This window comes from Hyaena hyaena, unplaced genomic scaffold (genome assembly GCF_003009895.1).
Source record: "Hyaena hyaena isolate Hyena2069 unplaced genomic scaffold, ASM300989v1 scaffold_182, whole genome shotgun sequence".
In the NCBI taxonomy this organism is placed as follows: Eukaryota; Metazoa; Chordata; class Mammalia; order Carnivora; family Hyaenidae; genus Hyaena; species Hyaena hyaena.
The window spans coordinates 1,297,327-1,318,129 of NW_024080814.1; the positions used below are offsets into that span (position 1 = coordinate 1,297,327).

Here is a 20,803-nt window from a genome sequence, read left to right on the forward strand (position 1 = left end):
GTGCAAAGAAAAAATCATTTACAATACACCCTCAGAGGCGCCTCCTTTTATTTTTTTATTTATTTATTTTTTTACAAATCGTTTATTGTCAAATTAGTTTCCACATAACACTCAGTGCTCATCCCCACAAGTGTCCTCCTCTATGCCCATCCCCCCCCTCCCGAGGCGCCTCCTTTTAATACCCCTACTTATTTAGTCAAGTGAGCAGTTATTTAAATCATGAGTACAGTGTCTCCTTTATTATCTGGCATCTGCCTGGTTCTTGCTACAGGCATTTGATTAGGGAAAGAGGGTGAGTGAGACGTCATCTTTCTGTAGCCTTTGGAAATCCAGGAAGTAATAGATGAAAGTTGGCGGGGCAGATGGGCAGAGGTTGTTAACGGCAGATAGGAGGCGCCCTGTCTGTTTTACCTTAGCTAGCCTAGGGGAGAAGACAGCTGGGGGAATAGCCGGGTTAACAAGACATCTTTTCTTTTGTTAACCATCTCGGCCTTGGGCTGCTTCGCCGGCAGCACAGTGGTCTGTAGTCGAGTTTACTTGTTTTGCCTAACCTGGCCCTATTCTCCTGTGAGAGCAGCTTCTCTGCTATAGTACAAAATTGGGGGGCTCTTTTGCCCTGTCTAATCTTGCTTACCTCATATACCTTTGTATAGGGAACCTTTGCGCCTGTTGCTATTTTGGGCCTTTGCCCACCCCTCTCTATTTTGGGGGTTCATCACCTACCTATTCTTGGGGTGCCTTTGCACTATCTATTCTTGGTGTGCCGATCATGTTTACCCAAACTCATGTGTGAGCATCCTATGGCCGTGTTAACCTGTTGGTATAACCCCGGGGGATTCCTAAGCTTATTCCCCACAACTAGATTGCATATTGTATGGAGTTGGATTGATTCTAAAGTTGATCTGTCAGGGTAGATTTGTAAGGAGAGCCCAAGAAACTTTTGAAAAAGAACAATGAAGGGTAATGGGTCCTACTGTATATCAAAACTGCCTCCTAAAGCTCTGGTAATTTAAGCATATTTTATTTCATGCACAAAAACTTTTCAGATAAACTATACAGAGAGTCTAGAAAAAGGTTCAGTGTCTGGATATCTAGTTCACAATAAAAGTGGCGTTTTAAAATTAAATTAAATTAAAAAGTTGTAACCAGGTGTTTTTCCTTGAAGTCAGAAGCAGAGACTGTAACTTAATGTTATGGTCCTGGTCATTATATATTTTCACATGGCCGTTTTCATTTCTGATTTTCTTTTTTAAAAAAAGTTTTTTTTAATGTTTTATTGATTTCTGAGAGAGAGAGAGAGAGACAGTGTGAGCAGGGGAGGGTCAGAGAGAGAGGGAGACACAGAATCTGAAGCAGGTTCCAGGCTCTGAGCTAGCTGTTGCACAGAGCCCAACACGGGGCCCAAACCCACGAACCATGCGATCATGACCTGACCCGAAGTTGTACGCTTAACCGACTGAGCCACCCAGGCGCCCCCATTTCTGATTTTCTTAATGAAAACAAGACTTCTTAGGTGGTTTATCCATTTAGGATCAAAGGTGATCTGTTAACACTGTCACAGCAAAAACCTCAAATGGGTTTTACTGCCTGATATGTATATATGCTTTCTAGAAGACTCTCACAGAAACAACTATTTTTCTGTTTATGCTGGAATGATAACAGCCTATATGTTCATTGGTAGAGGATTTGTTGAAGAGTTAATGGTTACGTACAGAATGGAATATTATATAACTTTATTAAAAAGATTTTTTTAATGTTTTTATTTATTTCTGAGAGAGAGAGAGAGACAGCGTGAGTAGGGGAGGGTCAGAGAGAGAGGGAGATACGGAATCTGAAATAGGCTTCAGGTTCTGAGCTAGCTGTCAGCACAGAGCCCAACGAGGGGCTCGAACCCACAAACTGCGAGATCATGACTTGAGTCGAAGTCGGACGCTCAACCAACTGAGCCACCCAGGAACCCCCCTGTTTTTTTTTTTTTTAATTTTTAAAATTTTGAAATAACTTTTAAAATGGTAAAGCTAGAATTATCTATGTTGATGTGCAGAGATAACCGTGTCCTATTAAATGGGCTGTATCAAACATACTTATATTTCTTTTTCCATGTATGTAGATAGAAATACTCATTATCTGGGGCGCCTGGGTGGCTTAGTTGGTTAAGCGTCCGACTTTCGCTTAGGTCATGATCTCGCGGTTCGTGGGTTCAAGCCCCGCATCGGGCTCTGTGCTGACTGCCAGCTCAGAGCCTGGAGCCTGTTTCAGTCTGCGACTCCCTCTCTCTCTGACCCTCCCCTGCTCACGCTGTCTCTCTCTCTGTCTCCTAGAAATAAATAAAAATATTTAAAAAAAAAAAAAATACTCATTATCTGATATCTGCCCAAGTCCTAAAAGATATATATCAGTGTGTTAATAGTGATTATTTCTGCACAGTATACTTGGCTGGAGATACTGATTTTCTCTACATTTCTTACCTTTCTGTATTAGGGGTTATGTATTATCTGGACAAATATTACCAATTTAAGGTAAAAACGAAACAAGTGACAAAAGTGTTGAGAGAGTGTCATCATTTTTGTCTGGGGTGTGTTCCAGTTTTATAAGTTTGAGATGAAGAGATACAGTCTGTGTTTCGAGTGCCATCAAGAATGGAAGTATTTAAAAAAAAAAAAAGAATGTAAGTTTTTTCAAATTGTCCAGTTTCTTTCTGATAAGAACCTCTCACTGTCACTACAGAAATTTGATAAACAGTGAGATGTGTGAAGAAAAGAAAAATCACTTAAAATATACTCCTATACTCACAGGGATACCTAGTTTCAATATCCCTATTTACTTTAAGTTACCAGCTGTTTAGTTATATATTTTAATTTCTGTGGTCTTGTCTTTCCTTACTGTCTTTTAAAGCACTGGAAACTTCGGTTCTCCAAGTCTTTCTGAGTTGTGATTAATTTTCACCCTTGTGTGATAGGTTAAGGGAAGGCTAAGAAAAGCTTGACACTAAGACTTCACTAGTTGATAACTTTAATCTCTTCCAAGGCTGTTAAAGGTTCTGCTAGAGTATTAATTCAAAGCCTGTTTAATGGGAGAGAGACACCCTACAGATTATCAGAACAGTTTCTAAGATATAGTTAGAGGCAAATTTAGTGAGAATTACAGAAATCTTGAGGAACCTTTACAAATTTACTTGTACCAGTTTTGGTCACAGTACCCAGTAGGCAGAGCAAGTAGTCCATAAGTACTTCCTAAGTATTTGTCAAATAGAGAAAATGGGGAAGAAAAGGGAAAAACTAAAAGCAAAACAAACAAAAATAACAAAGACTGGAAATACAACTAGAAGAGGCAGGATGGTAAATGAGCTAAATGCTACACCTGATGCTGTATGTTAACGACACTGGAGTTTAAAAAAAATGCAAGATAAAAAATGAGTTAAGTGCATTGGACAGGGAGTTAAAGGGTGGAAATCCAATTAATTCCTAGGACAAAAAACATACCACTTTAGTTGACAGACAAGAATTTGTGGACTTTTTAAGACTTGGAAAACAGAGAATAGATGGGACCAAAATACATTACATGCAATATTTTTAGTGCCACTTACTGAGATCTGCTTAATTTTATGTATAATTTGATATCCTGATAAAATAATCATGATGATGGGAAGGCCTAGAAAATGTAAAAATGTTTTTCTTTTTCCCCTTATAAAAGGGAGAAGAAAACCTCTCACATTTTCTAGACTTTGCTACCCAGGTACTGTTAAATACATCCTAATATTTTTACCTGTATTCTGACTGGAGTTTCCTACATAAAAGGTAAAATGTGTTTCGAGTAACATAAATAGGAGGAAATATGCCATCTTTATTTGTCATTGTTACCAGTATTAAAATTTTCTTTAGAGTTTTAGAAACTAAATCATAACTACAAATAAATTCTTTTCTATCATTTATAAAAGTATGAAGGTAATCTAATGGCATCAGTGCAATTTGGGAAATTTTTGGAGAGTAACGTTTGCTCTCATCATAGGGTTATTTGTATGTTTTGTTTTTTTTGTTGTTAGCCATTGTTGATAGTCTTTTTTTTTTTAATCCAGATGAAGTGCTTGTATTAAAAAAAAAAAAAAAAGTGTGGAAAATTAGCCTGTTTGGGAAATGGTGCATAAGAATAAGTTTGAAGTTATTTAATGTCTAGTTTTCTCTTTTACCACCCACTGACTTTAATTTCCTTCTATAATAAAACAGTTCTACTATGGAACGCTAGTGACCTACAACCTGTCTCGCCAACTCTGTTTCATCTTTGTTAAATTAAAAATTTTTTTTCTACTTTGTCCTTTAAGTTTTTTTTTTTTTTTTTTGAGTGAGAGCAAGAGAGAGCGCGTGCGCACAAGTTGGGGGAAAGACAGAGGGAGAGGTAGAATCACAAGCAGGGTCCATGCTCAGCTCAGAGCCCAACGTGGGCTCCATCCCAGGACCCGGGGATCATGATCTGAGTCGAAATCAAGAGCTGGACGCTTGACCCACTGAGCCACCCAGGCACTTCCTAGTGCTGGTTTTAATATCAGTGTATTCATAGTTGTTAGTACCTCCTTAAGGTTAAATCCTTAAATTCAGGGGCTCTTGTCTTTTAATTTCTTTTTAGTTTTTTGAATGTTTTTAAAGTAAACTCTTTGCCACACAAGGCCTTGAAATCACGACAATCACATCTCATGCCCTACTGACTGAGCCAGCGAGGCACACCCCGGAGCTCTATTTTGAATACTTATTATTGCTGCTGCAGTGGGAGATTTTTCTGGGCTCTGGGAGCTGGACAGCTTGGGCATTCTTGGGCATCCTCAGCACTCTTAAGTATTGTTTACATCTTTTGAAACACCTCCCATTTTCTCAGTTCCACCATTTACTAGCTGCTTCCCTTCTTTTTTTTTTTTTTTTTTAAATGTTTATTTCTAGGAGAGAGAGAGAGAGACAGCGTGAGCAGGAGAGGGTCAGAGAGACAGGGAGTCACAGACTGAAACAGGCTCCAGGCTCTGAGCTGGCAGTCAGCACAGAGCCCGACGCGGGGCCCGAAGCCACAAACCGTGAGATCATGACCTAAGTGAAAGTCGGATGCTTAACCAACTAAGCCACCCAGGCGCCCCTAGCTGCTTCCCTTCTTTAAGCCAATTTGTCCTCATCAGTAAAATAGGGTTAGTAATAGTATTTCTCTCTTCAGGTTTTTTGAGGATTAAATAAGCAATGCATGTATGCTTACATATGTGATTTCTACAAATTGATATTACAGGTACAGATGTTATAATGGAATATTTCTCCCATTGTAGGTCTTCTTGAATTTTCTGTAGGGAAGTTTAGATACTTCGAGCTCAACAGGCCCTTTCCAGAGGATGCCATTTTGCGTCATATTTCCAGCAATGTGTCTTTTCTTATTTTCCAAGTACACTCACAGTATCAGAATACAACAATTTCTTTTTCTAAGGTAAGCACAGAAAGTAATTTCTATAATCTCCATATTTGAGGGTCTTGTATTTAGTATAAACATTAGAATTGGATGCCTCTTTATGTTTAACCTTATGCCCTTAAAAGAGAAAAAAATCAAGATCGGGTCTGGCCAAGTTAGTGATTTAGACTGGCTAAGAGGCATGTGTCTGTGTCTCTTTCTTGAGTGTGGTGACCTCTGACTTAAAGAGGGGGTGGGTAAGTGCTGAGTTTGGGGGGAGGATGGCCTCTGCCAGATGTCTCCTATCTGCATGTGATTTCTCACCTTTTCCTTTTCTTACTCTCTTGGGTCTTCAATGATTTTTACCTCTGAATACATTTTAATGGGTTTTTATCATTGTTCAGCCATTTAGTGTTTACTACGTTTACTAAGACCCTTGTAGGGTCAACTTCATTCTTTGAAGTCTTACAGGAACAAAAGAAGCCCAGCACTCAATCAGGTCATCTAGCCTAGTGCTCTGTGGAGTTTTTCAGATGCCCTGGATTAGCTTCACTCATTAAAGATCTGCCATTTACATTAATCTTTTATAAATCTATTTATATTCAGCCTATATGATCCCCTTCTAATAAATGAATTTTATTGTGTATGAAGTCATGCTGTTTTTTATTCATCTTAAACCTATCTGTTGTTATAAGCCTATCTTTTAATATTCTGGAATTTGCTAAACTAAGTGGTCTTAGTTCAATTCATATGTATTCTATGGGCATTGGTCAGACTACCGTTCATACTAAATATTTGGTATATTTGCATTCTTTTCTTTTTGTCCCTGGCATGAAGGTTTTGAAATTGTGAATTTGGTAGTTTAATAGGCTAGAAATGGAAGAGTTTGATCAAGGAGAAAAGGAAGGAATAAATTATGTAAATTGCAAGAATTAATGGTGTTTATGACCCCCACTCAGATTTTGCCTGAGTTCTTTGGAGCCAGAGCAGAGATCAAAGCTTGTTAAACATCATAACTTTCTTGAAGGAAACATTATGCCAGTTCCTCAGAGAAGCTAAGCTTTTTTTCTGGCACTAAATTCCAAAGGAAACTTCCTACTCAGGCCCTTTCATAGGAGACTTAGTAAAATGCTACACAGATGATTTCCATCTTAATAACATCACAGCAAAGACAATATTTGAAAGAAGAGAAAGGATTGAGAAAAAAGGCATTTGTTTTTTTTGTTTTTTTGTTTTTTGTTTTGCATGCTTACAAGGGGTTCTTAAGCTCTCCTGGGGCTGTAGACTTTGGATCTGCCAAAATCTCTGGACTCTACCCAGCAAAACATATGGATACGTTTGTATAATTTCATGCGGACCTCTGGAAATTCATTGAGCCCCTGTGGCGCCTAGTTAGGAACCCCTGTGTTTGGTTTCCATGTAATTTCCATGTAATTAATTGTCACAGCAGCTCAACAGAGTAGTTATAATGTGTGTTTTTACATTTGAGGAAAGAGAGCTTGGACAAAGGCATGTCCACATAACTGTGACTGAAGTGGCCTGAATGAACAAACAGCATGTTGGGCCTCTGTTTTCAGGCAGAGCAGATTTTAGTTATCCAGAATTATAATCATGTTTCTTTCTTGGGCTCCCCATAGTTGTCACTGTGTTTGTACTACTGAGAAGATGATGACCAGAGCTGCACAGAGCTCTAGAGATGGGTGTTCCATGTGAAGAGAATAGTGCCTGTTTCCAGTGCCCTTCCAGAGGAAGTGTGGCACTTTGGATCGTTTTAGGTCTCATCTGAGCAGGTGGTTCTTTGAAACTGTTTACAAGGCAGTTCGTCAATTAATATTTGAGTCATTTTTCCTTAGGCTTGTCAAGTTGAAACACGTCTGGCGCTTTTTCTTCCCTTTTCCTTAGCTTTAAGAAAACACTCTGAGTCTTCTACCTCTTAGTATTTTGTTATTCAGAAAGCTTTCCAGATCGTTGGGGCTAGGGGATGGAGTTAGGGGCTGGTTGAGTGGAAGGGTGAGAAGGAAGATTAGAAAGAGCATAAAGAGGATGGGTTCACAATCCTGACTGTGGTGATGGTTTCGCAAGTGCCTGTGTGTATCAATACTTACATAGTATTTTTTTTTTTTAAGTTTGTTTATTTATTTTGAGAGAGAGACAGTGTGAGTAGGGGAGGGGCAGAGATAGAGGGAGACAGAGTCCCAGATGGGCTCTGCCCTGTCAGTGCAGAGCCTGAAGGGGCTTGAACCCCCAAGGACCATGGAGATCTCATGAGACCGTGAGATCATGATCTCAGCTGAAACTAAGAGTCGGATGCTTAACTAACTGAGCCACCCAGGACTCCTATAGTATTCTTTATGTGTAGGTTATAATTTATCAATTATACTCAACTTATTAAAAAAACACCTTTCCATTGTAGGGGTTTTTGCCTTTGTAGTGACAAAGTTAATTTGTATATTGGACCTACAAAGTGGAGGCCGCCTCAGTGGCCTGGTTCATGTCACAAATCTAAACCTGAGTCTGCTTGTACTCCCCCTGTCCGGGAAGCCTAACGTGCTGGTCACAGTGCTCCAGCTCTGTTTTAGCTCGCTTACCTTAGGAAATGGGACCTGCTAGCCTTGGAGGGAAATCCCTGGCGTCCTAGCCGATCATGCCCTGATTCTGCTCTGCTGCTTCTAACGCTATAAAGCTCACTTTGCCCCCAGTCCCTCAGGAACTGCAAGCAGGAGCTTACTGCCTGTGAGACACTGCTCTCTGTCGGTTGTCTTTCCTTGAATAAAGGACACCAAATTCTTTACTGCACTGTTTGCTTTTTTCATTTGACAGTAGTCATAGTACCTGACATAGGAAATCTTAATCTGGGGAACTGAAAAACTTGAGAAATTCATTCAAGTGAATTTCACTCAAGTGCATCTGCTATTCCTACCAAACGTCATATATTTAAATAGTTCTTCCATGTGTACGTGTGGGGCGTGAAAAGAATTCTTTAATTATATAAGGAAGGTCTGTGTTTGTTCCTTCTTGTTTTGAGAAAGTATGAAATAGGACATGTATACTAGATCAAGTCTGGAATTTAATTATTTAGCTCAACTCCTTATTCACGATGGCTGTTTTCTTCCTTATTGCAGACTCTCCTGCCCAGTACCTCAGGAACAGGCACTGACAAAGGACTGGTTTTCATTCTTAGACCAGAGCAGAGTATGTGCACTTTGTATTTGCAGACTTTAGATGCTAAGCCTGTCCAAAACATGGCCATTCCACTCTCCTACTCAGAAAGAGGTAACCTTCCTGTCTTTGACTTCTATTTACTCTCCAGATTATGGAACTTTTTCATGAGAATTCAGGGAAAACTATAATCCTTTTAAAAGGGTTTATTGCAAGTACAGTATATTGAATCAAAGATTTTAACAGCAAAGAAATCAGATAATTGCTTGATGATTGAAAGCCCAGGTAGGGGCATAGTAGAATGGGGTCATTAATTGAAAAAAGATTTAAGGAACCCTTGAAGAAGCATTAACCGAAAGGCAAGGCACAGTCCTTACCACTTTACCTGATTATTCCAGGCAGAGGGAGGCATGGAAGAAGATGGAGAGTATCTGGAGAACGGCACAATACTTGGTGTGGCTGGAGCCAGAGTGTGAAGGGCTTTATGTACAATTTAAGGTTTACCTTCTATTCTGAAGGAGCATTGGGCTTTTAAGCCCAGGAATGATCTGTATTTTAGCTGTCAAAAGGTTAACTCTAGAAGCTGTGTGAGGAGTGGTTTGGAGAGGGCATAGCCGAATCAAGACCCAGCATATCTTTGAGCACTCAAAGTAAGAAGGTGTTTGAAAATAGCACTGATAAGACACAATGACCAGTGATTATGGAGTATAAAAAGGAGGAACATAGGCTTCCTATTTGGACAGCTAGGAGACAGTGATGCAAAATAGGCAAAGTTGAGATAGAGTTGTGTTGCTGGATTGGTTTAGGTGACTTCACTTTGGGACACAATGAATCCGAAATGTTTATAGGACATCGGGATGGAAAGGCACAGTAGGGAGTTTAAGGGTGTGGAGTGGAGTGCTGAGGTTAGATGTCCAACTAAAATGTTCTTAGTAAAAGCCAGAGAAGGGAGTAAGGTTGTCCAGGCACGTACTTAGAGACTTAGCTGGAAAAAATAATAGCAGATACTTTCAGGTGCCTACCACATGTTAGGCAATGTTTCAGGGATGCTAACTACTGAGGAAGAAGCATAAGACTAAGGAAGAGTCAAGAAAGTAAGAGAAGAGCCTAGAGGTTCTGCTTTAAGTAAGGAGTGATAAGTAGTACATTGCAGAGAAGTCAAGGAAGTGACTAAAAGTGTCCAGTGAAGAGTCAGTGCAGTGAAGAGTCAGCAGTGGCCTTCAGTGACGTTCATTGTAGTGGCACAGTGGGGGTGAACACTAGGTTACAGCGGTTGAGGGGTGTAGGTGAGGTGAAGAAGTTTAGACCACTCTTACTTAGTGTTATATGTAGCGAACGATACTTTATTTAGAAAAGGAAAACCAGAGACTTTGACTTTTTATTGAGGACAGTGTACAAAGAAAAATCACGAACAGTACAGCTTCAGTTCCAATCCGTATCCTTTTCTTGGGCGTGGTAAAGATTTGTAAATGCAGGAAAAGGAGAGTATGAAAGAAGAGCAACGTTGAAACATAGGCACACATTGGGTTTCTCCATTTCAGATCTGGCCAGGGCAAGTCAACCACCAGAATTCCACAGTTTATGGAAACTAGGACCCAACTGTGGGAGTGATTGATTGGATGAGTTTGTTTGCTTACGTATTGCCTGTGGCTGCTTTCGTGCCGTGAGGGCAGGGCTCAGTAGTTGCCACAGAGACCGCCACGCATGTGAAACCTGAAATACTCACTATCACACCCTTTACAGAAAATGTTTGCTGACCTCTTTTCCAGTGCCCTAAACCTCAATTAACTTCTCCTTCTTTAATCTCAGTTCGTATGGTGGTATACAACCAGAAGCTCTATTATATTTATTTAGCTTCCTATGGGAAGTTCTCATCAGAGTAGAGGTCTGTTTTTCTGAGTACAATTTGAATATATAAGAATTCTATGTTGAGTAACTTAACTTTTTTCATCCAGATCCTCTCCCTGGAGGCTGTAATTTGGAGTTTGATTTAGATATTGATCCCAACATTTACTTGGAGTATAATTTCTTTGAGACAACTATTAAATTTGCCCCAGCAAACCTTGGCTATGCAAGGTATGTCTATTTCCTGTCTCCTAAAACTGCTTTTAGGACATGCATGACCAGCTGTTACGTAGATTCAGTGAACTCTTTCAAAATCCATGGTTCTCTTTAGTAAACTTGAATTGTTCACTTTTTTTTTTTTGGAATGGAGGTAATTTAAGCATTGGAAGTAATACTTCAAGCTGTTACAATTAACAGTGGCCCTTCTACTCTTAGGAACAACAGATGTTGAGTGTCTGTTGTGAGCTTAGAAGTACATTTAGTTTCTGTAAACGGTTTTGAATATGGAAAGCATTCTGAAGCCGTGAAACACCCTTATACTTCCATAAAGATTTTATTGTTTTAATTAAAACTCTGCCTTAGTTTCTACTTTAATAGTAATGATAGCTAACGTTGAGTAACATTTGAGTGCTGTTTGTGCATCATCCGGAGTGCTGAGTGCTCTGTGTTCTTGGCCATTTAATCCAAGCAGTTTTATTAGGAAGAGGTGGGGTGGTTTCCTAAGGGTTATTGAGATGCAGTGACACGCCTGCACACACCTAGCTAACAGTGGCGAGGCTGGCGTTTCACTAAAGGCCTGACCGACATCAGCATCTGGTTGTTTAGCCATGCTGCCTCTCAGTGCTACTTTCTTTCACAATGCCACAGTTGGAATCGATGCAGAAGTTTGAAATTTGAGCTTTTGGTTCCTTTTGTAGATGGGACATGCACCACAAGAGATTGATGTTCAGTTTTGTTGGTTGACTTTAGAGGCGCAGATCCTCCGCCCTGTGACATTGGGACGGGACGGGAGTCTAGGTGGAGGTTGCTGTATGATGTCTATCAGTATTTTCTGCCTGAGAATGACCTCACCGAAGACGGGTTGCTGAAGCATCTGCAGAGAATGGCCGAGGTGCCTCAGGTGGAGGCCAATGCTGTCAAGGTAAATCTGGTTCTTTTTTTTTTTTTTTTGGTAAATCTGGTTCTTAGCAACTTGTGTGGCCACATTGTGGCACCTTTGTAAGAGCTGAGAAGGGGCAAAGCGACTGGGAGCGTCTTTCTTTACTGTGTCCTTGGTCTTTCTGGGATTCTCACTTTATTCTCCTTTATTTCATTATCATCTGGTTAGTGATGTCCCAGAGTAATGCTGACTTTTGAGGAGGTGCTTTAAATTATATTACAGTTTAGTTGCTGCCACCTATGTGACCTGGTAATCTTGAGCTATGGATAGAAGTGGGTATTGATTTTCTATGTATGCCCATAACCCATGAGATAAAAACTTTTGGCAAGTGTCAAAGTTACAGTGTTTTGAGAAAAAACAATGAGAAACTGTTTAAGGGTGTATGTATTGTCATTAATATATTTTTTAAAGGTTTATTTATTTTGAGAGAGAGCGTGAAAGCATGAGTGGGGGGGGTGCAGAGAGAATTCTAAGTAGGCTCTGTGCTGTCATCACAGAGCCTGACTTGGGGCTCAAACCCACAGACTGAGATCATGACCTGAGCTAAAACCAAGGGTTGGTCACTTAATCGACTGAGCCACCCAGGCGCCTACAGGTTGTCATTAATATTTAAACCCAAACTCTAAGTGTCTGACTTTGAGCAAAAGTTTTCTCTGACCTTTTGAACCCCTGTAAGTTCTTGGTATCCCAAGTGTGGGGTACGGACCAGCAGCACTGGCCTCGCCTGGGAGCGTGTTAGAATTGCAGACTCCTTAGCTCCCCCCAGGACCAGCTGAATCAAAACTTGCATTTTGAGATCCTGAGGTGATTCTTATGCATATTAAAATTTGAGATGTACCGTATAGATCATTTTTGTAGAGGGCAGGATTTATGTCTTAAAAGGTACATGATAGCAGTGTAGTACACAAGTTCATCTTCAGTCTAATGGTTAATGGGTAGAGTATTTATAGACTGCTGATTCTTCTCAGAGGGTTGATAGGTTACTCATTAGGTAGGAAGCAGTGAGTGAAACAGGGCATACGTGATTAGCCCACGGTCTCAGTCTGTTGCAGAGCGAGATCTCATTTTGTTGCCGTGTCACCTAGGATGTCACAGTCATATGCTTAGAAGGAGCCTTATACAAGAAAACTCACTGTGCTTATTCACAATTTGGAAGCTCTTTGGATAAGTTTACCAGTTGCCTTTTTACATAGAAAATTTTGAAGATCATTTGTATTCTCATGAAGAATACAGGGATTCATATAACAGGAGCTTTTCAGGTTACTTTTTAACTTTTAGTTAAGAGTTAGAATACTGTTAGAATTCTCAGGGTTCAAGGAAACCCTCCGTGACTAATGAGGGCGTGTCCGAAAGACTGGAGATTTTGAAGAGATTTATATTGGCTGACTTTGGGGACAATTTAGTCATCAAAAAGAGTAATGATTGCTTATAAGTTTTGAATAAAAACAAGTCCATACTGATATTAGGAAAGAAAAAAAAGGAAAGAAAAAGAAAACTCATCAGTTGCTATCATTGGAGATTTCTTCTACCAGATTACTCTGGAAATTGATACAGGAAAGGAACTTACACCCCCTTTTGTGAAAGAGGAACTGTAATTCATCCTCGTCGATGAGAGAAAGCTCTTTACTGAATAATGCTGGCCAATAGATGTAGAAGGAGTATTAGTATGAGAAAATCACCTTTCTCTGAACCCCAGGAGACCAATTAAGGCAAGGGTCATCAGGTGAAAGATTGTTGGGGAACAGGATAGTCCCAGGATGCCTAAGTAGCACACTCAGATTAACTCTCATTGCAAAGGGAAAACTGCTTTTGGAGTGGAATGATCTGAGGGTCTCTATCTTATCCACGCGGTCAGTCAGCTTCACTGATAGCAGGTTGGCTTCCGTTATGTGCACATATGGCACACTCTGGCATCATCCTCATCATCTATGAAGTATCCTAGCAAAACATGTCAAACTGAATTCAGTCCACTGGAATTCCTGTTTACAGGAAATACATGGTATAAAAGAACAAGTTGGACACCTTGAACACAATCTGATAAATCCGGATTGTGGAATAAGACAACTGCTCTTCTTTTTTGTTTTTGTTTTTTTTAGATTTTATTTTTAAGTAATCTCTACACCCAGTGTGGGGCTTGAACTTACAGCACTGAGATCAAAAGTTGCTTTGAATGCTGGGGCTCCTCAGCGGCTCAGTCCATTGAGCATCTGACTCTTGGTTTCTGCTCAGGTCATGATCTCACAGTTTGTGAGTTCAAGCCCTGCATTGGGCTCTGCGCTGACAACGTGGGGCCTGCTTGGGATTCTCTCTCTCTCTTTCTCTGTCTGCTTCCCGCCCCAATCTCAAAATGGATAAATAAACATTTTAAAAAAAGTCACATGCTTTACCAACTGAGCCAGCCAGATGCCCCTGTAAGAAAACTGCTCTTAATCTCCTTCAAAGCCATTGGATGGGTGGGAGAGAGTGAAGAGAAGTATGACACTAGATTACAGAGATTGGAGATAAACACCATGCATGAAATGGTTGGATTATAGTGAAGGAGCAGAACAGCTTTAAAAGACATATGGGAAAACCTGAATATGGACTGTGTATTAGATTATAAGAGATTATTGACTTTCTTAGGTTAACGAAGACATTAGGGATTTATAGGACAATACCCTTGCACTTAGTGTTTTGCTACTCAAAGTGTAGATGAATGGGTAGCATTGGCATCACCTGAGAGAGTGCTAGAAAAGTGGACTCTCTCTCAGGTGCCTCCTCTGACCAACAGCATCAGAATCTGAGTTATAACAAGTTCTTTCAGTGATTTATAGGCACATCAGGTTTGAAAAACTCTGTTTTAGGGTGTGTACACTGAAGTATTTAGAAGTGAAATGTCATGATATCTGTAACTTACTATTAAATGGCTCAGCAGGAAGAATAGGAAGAAGGAGGGAGGAATAAAAAAAGAAATATAAAATATTAACAATTGTTAAATGTAAGTGGTGGTATATATAGTTTATTCATTTTATTATTCTTTCAGCATTTCTGTAAGGTTGAGTGATTCATAAATAATTTGGGGGGAGTAAGAGGTACTGTTAACATTTTGCTGAACTTGACCAATTCTTTGCCAGAAACATGTTTTTGAAGGCTAAGCAATATTTTTAAACAGAAGTTTTCTAAGAGGCTTGTAATTATTCCTGAAACTCTAATATTAAATGTTTAAATTAAATGTTTTATTAAATGTTTATTAGTAGGAACATATTTGTGTATTGTGGCTGTATAGGGCCTTTGTTTCTTCTCTTACATGTATTACTATCTAAAAAACATGCGTTATTTTTTAAAAAATTTCTTTAATGTTTGTTTAGTTTTGAGAGAGAGACAGAGTTTGAATGGGGGAAGGGCATAGAGAGAGGGAGACAGGATCCGAAGCAGACTCCAGGCTCCAAGCTGTCAGCACAGAGCCCGACACGAGGCTTGAACTCACATACCCTGAGATCGTGATCTGAGCCAAAGTCAGACACTTAACCGACTGAGCCACCCAGGTGCCCCTAAAAAATAAGCTTTAAAGGGGAGTTTTTGAAGTGAAAGAATATTGCATAACACAACCGTATGGGACGTTTTCTTACTGCAGAGTCTGCTAGACAGAAATAAATGTATCTTCTCTATGAGATGTGAGTACACACTTGTCTGTGACAGTTCCATAGCTAGTGGTAATAGCTACCATTTGTTGGACACTTACTCTGTGCCAAGCATTATGTAAAGTATAAGGAAAGAAGGACTAGTGAGCAGAATATAGTTCTTGCTGTTGTGTTGTTTACAATCCAGCAGATGAGAAAAAGTTTTTTCAGTTTTGTCCTAGTGTTTATACTTTATATCATATTTTACTTACATTGTTAACATTTGATGCTATACAGAAACTTTAGAAGCATTTTATGTAAGAACTTCCTTATATTAGCATGTATAAACTGTGTAGAGCAATCTTTTGACAGAGCTAAATGGGTTGGTGTGTATTTTAAACAAGAATGGTAACTTACTATTACAACGTAATATCACATGTTGGTGGGATTATAATAGAACAGCTTTAAAAATCTGAACACTAATCACAGATTATTTTTGGCTTCAGGTGGTTACCCTCACAGCTAACGATAAGACAACTGTTTCCTTCTCCTCCCTGCAAGGACAAGGTGTCATTTATAATGTCGTTGTTCGGGACCCATTTCTAAATACATCTGCTGCTTATGTTCCTGCCCACACATATGCTTGCAGCTTTGAGGCCGTGGAGGGCAATTGTTCTTCCCTTGGTGAGTGTATGGATTTAAACTGAAATTTCTTCTTCAGCTTTAGAGATCTGTGTCAGCTAATACAGAACAGAAGAATATCAGAAAATGCTTTTGTCCAGCCTTCATTCAGCAGATGCCTTTTGAGCCCCTACATGATTCCATCTGTTTCTAGGCACAGGTATCCAGCAGTGAACAAAACAGACAAGACGCCTGCTCTCGCAGAGCTCGTGTGCTAGAGGGGAGGTGAGCCAGACAAGATAAATTTGTAAAATATACGTCATGTGAGAAACCGACGAGTGTGAAGAACTGGAAATTAAGTAGGGAAGGTAGATAACAAGAGGCAGTGAGGGAGGGCGGTTTGAGAGAGATGGCCAGGGAAGCCCATGCTGGGGAGCTAACCATTGAGTGGAGACCTAAGGCGAGGCAGGGAGCCTCACGTGCGTCTGGGCGATACTGCCGGGCAGAGGGGACAGAGGCCCTCAGATGGGAGCCTTCTTGTGAGAACAGTGGCTGGAGGAGGCTGGGGAGGGTGAGAGGTGCAGCCTGTAGGTCACAGTGTGGGCGTGGGCTGCTATTCAGAGCGAAATGGACAGGCTTTGGAGGGTTTGAGCAGGGAGTGCCGTGATCCGACTCATATTTTGACGGGATCACTTTGGCTGCCTTTTTGAGAACAGTCAGGGCAAGATCAGAAATGGAGATGATTAGCAGGCCATGGTAGTAGTATGGGTGAGAGAGGGGGACAGTGGTTTAGATAGAATGGTGGCAGTGAGGGGTTGCAAGATCGTGCTGTGTGCGTCCTTAACATTTTATTCTGAAGTAGCTTCACAGAAAAGATGCAGAAAAAGTAAGAATTTCTGCATAGTCTTCACCCAGATTGCTCGGAATGTTAACGTATCGTGCTGTTTGCTCTATATCTCCCTATAGTGCGCTCCCATGCACTCGCTCTCCATGTGTATGTACACACACGTTACTTTTTCCTTTGAGCCATTTGAGAAGAAGTTGCGGACATGAAGACCTTTTCCCCTTACATATTTCTTATTATGTAAGCCTAGTAAAAAGGTCAAATTCACAAAATTCACTTTAATGCATTACTGTTTTTAGCATAACAGATGTTATCAAATTTAGTCATTCCACTAATGGCCTTTATTTTAAAAAATGTGATCACATGTTGCATTTAACTGATATGCCTCTTTAGTCTTCTGCAATCTGGAACAATTATTTAGTCTCATTTTGTCTTTTAAGACCTTGACCTGCATGATCTTGCAGTTCATGAGTTCAAGCCCCACATCAGGCTTTGCACTGACAGTATGGAGCCTGCTTGAGATTCTCCCTCTCCTTCTATCTCTTTGCTCCACCCCAGCTTGTTCTCTCCCTCTCTCTCTCTCTCAAAATAAATAACCGTTAAAAAAAAGACCTTGACCTTTTTTGAGGAGTAGATGCTATTGTTTAGAAGGTCCTCAGTTGGGATGATGTTTCCTCATGATTAAATCCACAATTTGGGGCGCCTGGGTGGCTTAGTCGGTTAAGCGTCCGACTTTCGCTTAGGTCATGATCTCTCGGTTCGTGGGTTCGGGCCCCGCGTCGGGCTCTGTGCTGACTGCCAGCNGACTTCATATTGAGTTATCTCATTGATGTCACTCCCTCTATTGTTTTTAAATTCTCTATTTTGTTTACATACACTCTTACTTTTAATTACTTCCAATTTGCTAAATTTGTATTTAGTTTGTTTTTCTTTTGCTGATTTCTTAATGTGTGTTTAGATGATTCCTTTAAAGTATATCCTTTTTGGGGCGCCTGGGTGGCTTAGTCGGTTAAGCGCCCGACTTTCGCTGAGGTCATGATCTCGCGGTTCGTGGGGTCGAGCCCCGCGTCGGGCTCTGTGCTGACTGCCAGCTCAGAGCCTGGAGCTTGTTTCAGTCTGTGACTCCCTCTCTCTCTGACCCTCCCCTGCTCATACTGTCTCTCTCTCTCTCTCCTAGAAATAAATAAAACATAAAAAAAAAAATTTTTTAATCCACAATTTGCAGGGGCGCCTGAGTGGCTCAGTTGGTTAAGCGTCTGACTTTGGCTCAGGTCATGATCTCATAGTCTATGAGTTTGAGCCCCGCGTCAGGCTCTGTGCTGACAGCTCAGAGCCTGGAGCCTGTTTCAGATTCTGTGTCTCCCTCTCTCTCTGCCCCTCCCCCACTTATGCTCTGTCTCTCTCTGTCTCAAAAATGAAGAAACAAACAAACAAAAATCCACAATTTGCATTTTTGGCAAAAATACAAAAAAGTGATGTTGTGCCCTACTCAGGAGGCACTTCATATCTATTTGTCCCATTACTGGTGGTGATAACTTTGCACATTCGGTTAGTCGTGTCTACCAGGTTTCTTCTTTGTAGAGTAACTATTTTCCCTTTAGGTATTTTTGGGCGGGAGAATGTAGCTAGATAACCCTTTTCTTCAGCTCTCCCTTGCTGGGGGTAGCATCCCGTGATCTTTGCCTGGAACATTCATTACTAGGTGGTTGCCAAATGGTAATTTTCTAATTTCATCATTTTTTCAGTTATTATTTGGAATTCGGTTGTAAGGAAAAGCTTTCTCTTCTCCCCTATTTGATGTATTCATTTATACACATAAATATATGTTCATATCATCCCAGATTTGACCAGTGAGTGATTGCATGTATTTTGAAATAGTGGGTTAGGGGTAGTTGCTGGTGGGTTGGATAAGGCAGCTGGGAGAGGTGAAAAGGATGACTACCATTTTAGCCCGAGCAACTGCCATTCATTGAGGCAGGAAAGAATGTTGGAGGAGCCGGGTTGGGAGGATGTGTCAAGAGTTCTGTTTTGGACACGTTCAGTTTGAGAACCTTAGGAAGCATTGAGATGGACACATGGGGCTGACAGTTATATGTATGCTGGAATTCGGGGGAGAGGTTCGGGCTGGAGGTTATCTTGGAAGTCATCAGATTAAATAGATGGCATTTAAGGCCATGGACTACATGGCATTACCTATGGAGTGAGAATGTAGAAAAGGTATGGGGTCTAAGGACGCTGGGCAGTCTGGTGTTTGGAGGAAATTAGGAACTGAAAAATGACCGCTGGATTTAGCAATGTGGAGGCTGTTGGTCAGAGCTGTTTCAGTGGAGCGCTGGGGTAAGTCTTACCAGAGTATGTTCAAGAATTAATAGGAGGAAGGAAATTGGAGAGGAGTCCAAAGAGCACTATCAAAGAGTTTTGCTCTAGAGAATGAAGTCTATTGACTGTGTCTGGGGATTAGGGCTGTGTCACATCCCACCCAGTCTTCCACCACCATGCTCAGGATCCTGGAGAGATACAGTGTAGGCGACCCAGGCAGATTAAGTTCTGTATTTTCACTGATAGACTTCGTCTCATCTGGGTTCCTTTACTCCCCTTGCCTTGAGCCCTTCTACACCAGAGGCCCTCCTACTCAGAAAGGCCCTCTCCTCTGGGTCTGTCTCTACGTGTTAGCCCAAGAAGGAGAGCTCTGTTCCTATTCCCCCAACCTAGGGTTGACCCCCTCCTGGTAATGTTGGTCAGGTTGTTGCTCCATTTTCAAGCTTGATGTATATGAGGACGTCCTTCCTGAGCTTGGATAGGGAGGAGGTATCCACATTACCTTTTTTTTTTTTTTAATATTTATTTTTGAGAGAGAGTGCAAGTGGAGGAAGGGCAGAGAGGGAGACATAGAATCCGAAGCAGGTTCTTAACTGATGGCAGAGAGCTCGATGTAGGGCTCAAACTTGCAAACCATGAGATCATGACTTGAGTCCAAGTGAGATGCTCAACCGCGAGATACCCGGGTGCCCCCACTTTGCCTTTGAATTAAGACCTTGGCCTGTGTATCATAACCTACAGTGATACTGTCATGATTGAAGACCTGCTGAACTTGGACTGTTTTCCATTCTCCTTATCCATTCACCCCTTTGTCTACATTACTCCCCAAAAGTGCCCATTTCGCCCCTCGTGTTGTCTCTAGGGTCTGCTTCTTATGAAACTTTTTGCTCTCTTGTTTTACCTGGATGTTTTTTTCTGTCCTTTCCTGGTACTGTGTGATAGGGCATTCTGTTTAGTTTCTCTCTGCTGTCTAATATCATGGAGGAATATCTAACTGTGGGTGTCAGGTTTTATTGTGTTAGAAGATCTTTCTAACCTTGATGATTGTACTTACTGGAAACTGCCACTACATTGTTATTTAAAAACGAATCATCCCAGAGATCTCCATGTTTGTGGTATAAAGATTAAATCATAGAACAGCATTAAACCACAGGTCTGAAATAAGCAGAATGTGGCATTTTATTTTATCTTTTTTCATCTTTCTTTGGGGTGCTTTGTTCTCAGAAACGCTGCTGTGTGGCTGTTTATCATACCCTGCACATTCTGGCTTGTGTCTTACTTAAATGTAGGTTTTCATAGTATTTGCATCTGAGCATTCTTATGTGTTTTATGTGTTTTCATCTGTGGCAGGTTTATAACATTTTTCACGTGAAATTATACACGTTTTTTTATTTTTAGTTCAGGGCTTATTTTCTTGTGTTTATCTCAAAAGGAGTCATGATGGTGAATTTAGTAAGTGCATTTTTCTGTTTAGTAAGCTGTGTCTTTCAGTTCATGTTATTTATAGTTGGTGCCTATTAAGGACCACGAGATTTGGGATTCTTTGGCATCATGAAGCATATTGTGTTTTAGTTTTAGTTAGAATGCTACAATTTTTTTCAAAAGCAGTATGTGTAATGAAGATGGGCAGTAATTTGTTCATGTGTGACGTATAGTGTAATACATGTTCTTTTAATGTGAGTTTTGGTTAAAATTTTTTGTTATGATGGGGCGCCTGGGTGGCTCAGTCAGTTAAGCGTCCAACTTCGGCTCAGGTCATGATCTCATGGTTCGTGGGTTCGAGCCCCACATCGGGCTCTGTGCTGACAGCTAGCTCGGAGCCTGGAGCCTGCTTCAGATTCTATG

At 40.7% G+C, this 20,803-nt stretch overlaps 1 protein-coding gene across 1 annotated transcript in view; it reads left to right on the forward strand.

The window, feature by feature from the left end:
- TM7SF3 (transmembrane 7 superfamily member 3) overlaps nucleotides 1-20,803 on the forward strand; it is a 37,232-nt gene that overhangs the window by 5,805 nt on the left and 10,624 nt on the right. Inside the window, exons 2-6 of the mRNA XM_039240846.1 lie at nucleotides 5,297-5,451; nucleotides 8,535-8,685; nucleotides 10,527-10,647; nucleotides 11,386-11,557; nucleotides 15,681-15,858. Coding sequence (XP_039096777.1) covers nucleotides 5,297-5,451; nucleotides 8,535-8,685; nucleotides 10,527-10,647; nucleotides 11,386-11,557; nucleotides 15,681-15,858 — 777 coding nt within the window. The remainder of the gene's footprint in view (nucleotides 1-5,296; nucleotides 5,452-8,534; nucleotides 8,686-10,526; nucleotides 10,648-11,385; nucleotides 11,558-15,680; nucleotides 15,859-20,803) is intronic.